Source organism: Vigna unguiculata, chromosome 11 (genome assembly GCF_037176805.1).
Source record: "Vigna unguiculata cultivar grain cowpea cultivar isolate G323 ecotype 2 chromosome 11, ASM3717680v1, whole genome shotgun sequence".
NCBI classification, from domain to species: Eukaryota; Viridiplantae; Streptophyta; class Magnoliopsida; order Fabales; family Fabaceae; genus Vigna; species Vigna unguiculata.
Window position 1 is genome coordinate 12,795,386 of NC_140802.1, and position 7,751 is coordinate 12,803,136.

Below are 7,751 nucleotides of genomic sequence, written 5' to 3' on the forward strand. Positions count from 1 at the left end.
CAATGATCATCAGTTTCGCATAATTTTATTACACCCGCTCTCCCTCATATCACTCATCACATCCCATTAGGTTTCAAGACACAGCATTACACACCCAATTCAATAATCAGCGAATTCCCTCCTTTATCCCACGATTCCTACACCAATGACAATTTAACGCATGCCAATACCAGAAACATCAGGGTCTTTTACAACCTCGCAACTATAGCCATTAATTGCAATCAACACAAAACAACATACAACACAGTTCAATCAAACAGTGTCAATACAGCGTACATCGCCTGGCGGCTCAATCCCACCGCCAGGCAGTTCATAGCAGAAACAACACATTTAGGTCAAGCTGATGTGCCGCCTGGCGGGCATGCAGGTGCCGCCAGGCGGTTTCTGGGCAGATTCCCAGAATTTTTCGTGGAACAGCGTCCAAGAGAAAGGGAAACTCATGCATTCTTACAAAACGACACATAACCAATCAAACACGAAATAAAACACAACAAGTAACTCCCCTAACCTGGATTCCTTGCTAAATTCGAGTAGGTGTGCTTATCCCTTCACCAAACCTCCCTAGCCCTTGCTTTCCACTCCAACCTTTGCGTTTTCAGCCTCACTACCTTACTTTATCAGTCCCAATTCTCGGGAAAAGCCTTTGCTTATGAGTACCACGAACCCTCAATGCTATTTTCTTCTCTTTTAACCCTTCCTCTCATTATCTCTCTCCCTTAATTGCTCCTTTAGTGGCTTACACGAATTTTAAATAAAAATGATACAAAGGCTAACCAAATGCTTAATTAACTCTCTGTTTTCCAGCCCTTAGGTTACCCCTCCCTTGGCTGCTAAGTTTCTAACCCTTCCACATTCATGCACAAGAAAAATTTGGCAAAAAGGAATTATTTAGTTCTCACCAAGGTTTGAACCCACACTCCTGCACATACCACACCAAGGCCAAACCATTCAACCAATTCATATTTCATGATAATTCCCACAATTCTAAGAGTTTATCATAACACCACGCATTCAATACATAATTACCTAAAAATGCATAATTTAATAGCATCCAAATGACACACATAGGACTCAAACCCAAGTCCTCACACACAACCAAAGTACTCTCAACCACTTGAGCTAGTACTTTTCCACGTCATAGTTCTCCACATTTATTACTTTAAATATTCTCATTACCCGTCCTAATTAAATAATTAATTAAATAACTATTTAATTTTCCCGGGTCTTACATACATGTGTTACTGGAATAGTGTAAGCTCACCATTTTGTCTTTAATTAACTCATTGTGAAATTCCAATTTTTAGAAATTTCAGGTTTATTAGTATTTTTTACCTATTTTTTTATTTATTCTCTTAATTTGTATTGTAATGGTTATTTAGCTCCTGAATATGCAATTTGAAATCAAGTGACTAAAAATTCATATGTTTATAACTTTAGAGTTCTATTATTAGAATTTTTTAGTGGGAGGCCAAACACAAATAGGTGTTTACCCGTTGAACAAAAATATCTTCTCACAATGGTAAGAAGTAACAACCTTCCTTTATGAAAATATTGACAAGGTACCGAAAACAATTAGATGTAGTTGAGGATTTAACTCGTATGCAATGTGAAAGAAATTTTTGAAGAGATTGGCATGCATACATATAATTTTATTTTTTATGCTCATTCAATGACACTTCATTTTTGTTTTCCCTTTGTTTATTTAAGATGTTGTGAAACAACCACGTCCATTTCCCATCTTGACTTTCTGAAACTTAACGTGCTCAACTCTGGTATCAATCTTTAAAAAAATTGTGGATAATTAAAGATAAATGTAAGTAGGAGAAGCCATACTATACCATGTGTTCTTCCCAATGTCAATTTCATTTTCTCTATTCTTATGGTAACCCTTTTAACTCAAGTTAACTATTTCATACACATTAAGAAATAAGGCTACAATGTTGACATTAAAGTTTTAACTAAGAAGACGAGCTTATGGGTGAAACCTCTTGGTTTGGGCCAAGAATTGTTGTACTCTACAAGAAACAAGTAACATGGTTGATTCTATCTTTATATATTATAGTTTATGTGTTCATTTTCATTGTTATTAATAAAGCAAACATACATGAGTATGTCTGTTTGCTAAGAAACTTGTTACTATTCTTGCAATAAGGAATTTTCAATAGGTGCAATTTTGCTACCATAATAGAATTAGTGCTCTATTGTCAACATTTGTATATGATGTTGACATGAATTGTGTGCTCTATTATAAATATTTGTATAATGCAAAATTCTTTATTCCAGTTAATGGAAAGTGAACTCGTTTTTATTATATAAATGGCTAAGAATTTCAATAATAGTTTCCTAATCATCACCTGTCTTGACTTAATAGTAAATGTACACTAAATTTACACACGGTGAAGGAGATCACAATACTAAAAAGCTCTTAAGCTATTGTATCTAAATTTTGTTCAAGCAAAAAACTCATTTTGTGCTTGTAAATTGCGGTGCTATACTTGACTTAGTTGGTTGCCAATATTATAAAAGATAGTCCTCATTTCAAATCTAGTTAGCAAGGCATGGTTCAAAATGTTACAGAAAAATATTTGTCCTAAAATAAAAATCTCTAAAGAAAACTTGAATATAAAGTTGTCTTTTCTTTGACATGTAAAACAATTAAGGATCTTTAAGATTTAAGATTCTCACACAATAAATATAATAGAGCACTAACCTTGATCCATAAGAGATCCTGTGAATATGCGTTCTTCAATTTGTAATTTTTGTGTACTCTTCAACCACCATTTCCCAATCTATCTCTTTGTCTTTTTTTTTTCTATTCTCACACGTTCTTGATGGGTTACTGTGAAAAGAACCTTATTGCCAGAGACAAAACCCCAATCCCTTTTATAAACCAATATCCATCAAGTTGGTTTTTATTTTATCTTTATTTTATTATTAGTTCTCATATTAAAAACTAGGTTTAATTACTCGTAAGGTACCCAGTTTGGGTCAAGGGTGTCAAATTGGTACCCCGCGAAAAAAAGGTGTCAATTTGGTACCCAAATAAGTTTAAGTGCATCAATCAGGTGCATAACGGATATGTGTCATTGAAAGAAGAAGATGTGTAAAAAAAAATAATTGTACAGTGTTACGTGTACAGGGGTTATTTAATGAATGGTGAAGTGTGAATTTGCCCTAACTCATTTGTGGTCGTTATCATCATCTTCTTCCTCTCCATTTGGTTGCTAGTTCAGACCTGAAGAGGTGGTTTCGTGGTGTGTGGTTCGTAGCTTAAGAGGTGCTTTCTAATCAATTTTCCAATGTCTCGCAGTGAGGGTTGTGCGTGTTCTTCGTGGGCATAAGAAAAAAATAATGTCTCCTCCCCTACTGTTTCATGTAGGGGTGTGGGTGGAACACCAATCTGCTATTGTAGGGAGGTTGTAGTGTTAAGAGTTGCTAAAACAGTTAAGAATTGTGGAAAGCAATTTCTTGGCTGCCCTAACCACAAGGTATGAATTATTGTTTGAAGTTTTGGTTTCCATAATGTTTATTTGTGGTAAGCAATTTTGTGGGTTTCATTTTCTATAACCAGCGAAGTGGTGGCAATGAAGAATCTAAAGGATGCAATTATTTCAAGTGATTCAACAAAGACAATGGGGATGAAAGAGATGCAACCATAGGAAGACAAAGGAGAAAAATCTCTGCTCTTGAAAAATCAATTATGGTGTCTGAAAAAAGGATTAACTTTTTAACAGGGGTTATATGTTTTCTAGGTTTGGTGAATGTAATATTAGTTTGTAAGTTGTACAAATTTTTTTGATTTGTTGTAAACTAGATGCAATACAATGGGTGTGGATGCAGTATAGTGGGTTTGAAAGTTTGTATTTACTTTATGTTATTGTAATGGATTTTGATTATGGAATGAAATGAGCGTATCAGTAAATTCTCCTGTCACTTTATTTGAACTATAATTATGTAATGAACGAAAGTAATAATATATAGCCTTCTAATATATTGCCTGGATCATGAAAGCACACAAACTGAATTTTCCTGTGACATCATGTTGCAGTAATATATTGTCTGAATCATGAAAGCACACAAACTGAATTTACTGAAATGAACAATGTGAATTTGTGCATAATAACCCAATATCATATTCATCCAAAATGTATCCCAATATTGTTCTCCTAACACAAAAGGTGCTAATTGAAGTGGGTACCAAATTGATGTTCAAAATACATAATGCTAACCAAAATATAGCAACAGATAACAAAAGGTACTTCCAAGATACCCCAAAATATAACAACAAATAAAATTAAAAATGACATAATATTGGGCAATCACGGATTCAATATTGGGCCCCTCTTGAATGACAATTTTTCTCTGTAGGCTGATATTGTAGTAGGTTGCATTTGATGAACTACAGTAGTCTGACTTGCTTGTGTGGGAAGAGTGTGATTCTGTGGCTCTGTGACTTGGGTAGTCTGACTTGGCTGAGTATCCTGAGTTGGTTTAGTAGGCTGACTTGGTTGAGTAGCTTGAGTTAGTTGAGTAGACTGACTTGGTTGAGTAGGCTGACTTCCTTGAGGGTATGGATCTACAGCTGTGTTTTGTTGTGTTCCAGATGGAGCAATTTCTAGTGGTGCAGGAGGAGCATGTGGGCAATTAGTTCTTTTGTGGCCAACTTCTCTACATAACCCACATTTTTTATGTGTACCACCTTGTCTTAGTTGAGTGTTGTCCTTTTTCAATTTCCATGCCTCCAATCTTTGTTTCTTTTTCGGTCTTCCTGGCAGGACCCTCTTTGTTAAAGACAAAACATCACAAACCGAAGTCATCTCCCATAGATGAGGTCCATTGACAGGGTATATGAGTGACAAATATATCTCTTCATAAGTTGAGGCAAGAAACCAATGTGGAAGGAAGTCTTCAACATTCAGATTTAAAAATCTAATTGAAGTCAGTGCATGGCAGCATGGGATTGCTGTTATGGTCCACTTTCTACAGATGCATTCTTGTTTGTCTATGTCAACCACAAATTGTTCTCCAATCATTGACATATGGCTCACCTCAAACAATCTTTGGCCTGACCAGCTGTTATGAGTGAAAGCACAAAAAGTCAATTGACATTGGAAATGAAATGAATCAGTATCAGAGTAATTTAATCACAATTATTACCTTGGAAGCCAATATTTAGTCTATTTGGCCTCCTCTTCCATTTTATTCTTAATTCGTGGGCAGATTGTACCTTCAAATGTACTGATCTTCTTTCTATTGCTTGCCCATCTCTTCATGAGATAAATCCGAATTTCTTCCATCATACTGATAATTGGTTTGCTCCTTGCATCCAGAATTGTATTGTTGAACCCCTAGACATATTATTGACCAGTGTATCACATACAGTTTTGGCTGTAAATCTGGACCTTTACCAAAACCTAGTTTGCAAAACGACTATGACTTTAAAAACAGTTCATAATATATACAATAAAATATAGGAATTAGTACAACTTACCTTGGGGGGATGGCTAACAAGTGTTTGAAAGTGTCTACATTGACTTCTTTGATTTCCCTCATCACTGCCTCCCATGCTTGAGGATGTGTGTAGTATCTTGTTTTCCATAACAACAACTTCAGATTTTTTTTTCAGGAAATTTCTTCCTGAAATTTGAACAGATGTGCCTGACACAAAACCTTTGATCCACACCAGGTAACAGTTCATGCAATGCTGGGAGCAGTCCCTGTCAAATGAATGTTAAGAAAATGCATTATTATAAGCATAGCAGTTGTAGAAGAATCTTAAAAATGAGACTAAATGTAAAAGAAACTTACTTTTTGTTGGTCTGAAATAAATGTATAAGTGGAACACACTTCAGGCCCACCAAGGTCTCCAATCATTAAATCCAGAAGCCAACTCCATGTCTCCTTATTTTCAACTTCAACTACTGCGTATGCTAAAGGGAGCATCTGATCATTTCCATCTCTTCCTACAGTTGTCAACAACTCACCACCGTATTTTCCCTTCAAAAAACACCCATCTACACCAATTATGGGCCTACAAGACACAAAGTTGTCTTTGTAGGCCTTCAGACAGACATAAAGTCTTTTGAATATTGGGTTCCCCTCATTCTCTTCAACATGAACTTTTACAGTTGAACACGGATTGGACCTTAAAAGTTCATGTGCATAATCATAAATGCGTTTATATTGTTCCTTAAATGATCCATCTATGTTTGTATAAGCCATTGTCCTTGCCCTGAAGGTCCTAGACCTAGAAACACCGATATTCCATTTCCTTCCAATCTTGTTTTTCAAGGCAGTCAATTTAACACCTGGATTGTCTCTTAATGTCTTCCCCAACCATCCACTTAACCATTTAGAAGTCATTATCCTAACATTGAATTCACGACTACAATTGTGCTTGTTTATTATTTTCCTCAATTGCCAAGTACTTTGGGCAGCCTTATAAGCATAGTAGGCATACCACTTGCACTTACCCTTCGCACCTAAACATTTAACGCAAATTCTTCTTTTATCATTTCTAAATATTTTCAGCTTCCTCCTACTATACACCCATAAATTCTTATTGCATCAGTGAAGTGTTCCTTTTCGGTGAAGTAAGTCCCAACCTCCCAGTTGTAGTCCTCCATATTTTTGGGATGAGAAAATATACTAAAACCCCCATATTTGTCTCTATCTTCGTCACTTGTATCACCGTCTAATGTTTCAGACTCCCATTCGGTGTTAGAGAATCCTCTTTGATCCACATGTTTAAGGTCGGGCTTTTGGGAAGATGAACCTCTCACTTCACCAACCTTACCTTCTTTAATTCTAACTTTAAAAAGATCATCTTCCACTGCATCATCTCCTCCAATAGTTACATCAAAAAGACCATCTTCCACTACATCAGCAGAAGATAATTCCTCCTCAGATTCCTTCCAACTATGTACATCAAAATCATCATCGCTATCACTACTGCCCTTAGATAATTCCTCCTCAAACACCTCTGCACCACCCTCCAACCCAACCTCTTCAGCAAATTTATTCTCACCTTCTACCCCATACTTTGTACCTGTTCCAATTCCATCAACCTCTCCAACCTCTGCACCACCATCAACCTCTAGACCAACTCCTATTGCACCATCCTCTACAACCTCTGCACCACTTCCAATCCCATCCTCCACATCAACCGCCATAGTAGTTCCAATTCTACCATCCTCTCCAACCTTTGCACCACCTTCTATCCCAACCTCCACATCAACCATTGGAGCAGCTCCAATCTCAACCTCGACATCTACCTCTGGAGCAGCTCCAATTCCACCATCTTCTCCTACCTTTGCACCATCTTCCATACTAACTTCTGGATCAGCTGCAACCTCATTAACACTATATTCCAACAAATGAACTATTTGAGGTTCAGACACCATGTGTACAACATAAAGATGCACTTGGTCATTGAGTAGGGCAATATTCACCATATAACATGCACCTTTGTCATCACTTAGCAACTCTAACCTTTCTTCCAACACGGAACCTCCACCCACTGAAAACCACATCTCCTTCACGTCCACATATCCCATTTCCTTCAGAATTGACAATATTTCAAAGTAGCTCCACCTATCTGAGTCACATGTAAAGGTATGTCTCACCCACGTATTTTAGTGACCCATCATTTATAAAATTTCCTCCATGGTGGAAGACAACTTCAAAATGCTGGTCCATCTGTTAACTATAAAAATGCCCAAACAATAATACCAAATTTACAATCAATACCA

The 7,751-nt window shown here is 36.6% G+C and overlaps 1 protein-coding gene across 1 annotated transcript; it reads right to left on the reverse strand.

Moving 5' to 3' along the window:
- Nucleotides 1-4,319: 4,319 nt before the first annotated feature.
- Nucleotides 4,320-6,363, reverse strand: LOC146881021 (uncharacterized). Its single transcript, XM_085669212.1, has 4 exons — nt 5,809-6,363; nt 5,671-5,717; nt 5,492-5,587; nt 4,320-5,073 (listed from the first exon to the last, which is right to left on the reverse strand). Exons 1-4 carry the CDS (start codon nt 6,361-6,363, stop codon nt 4,320-4,322), a joined length of 1,452 nt encoding a protein of 483 aa, XP_085525338.1.
- Nucleotides 6,364-7,751: the final 1,388 nt, after the last annotated feature.

Excerpts from the sequence above, each read along its gene's own strand:
- LOC146881021 (XM_085669212.1), bottom strand. The coding sequence starts at position 6,363 with ATGACTTCTAAATGGTTAAGTGGATGGTTGGGGAAGACATTAAGAGAC. Across the intron at positions 5,718-5,808 it reads TTATTTCAGACCAACAAAAA|GGACTGCTCCCAGCATTGCA; the intron begins GTAAGTTTCTTT and ends TTCATTTGACAG. Across the intron at positions 5,588-5,670 it reads TTACCTGGTGTGGATCAAAG|ATACTACACACATCCTCAAG; the intron begins GTTTTGTGTCAG and ends ATGGAAAACAAG.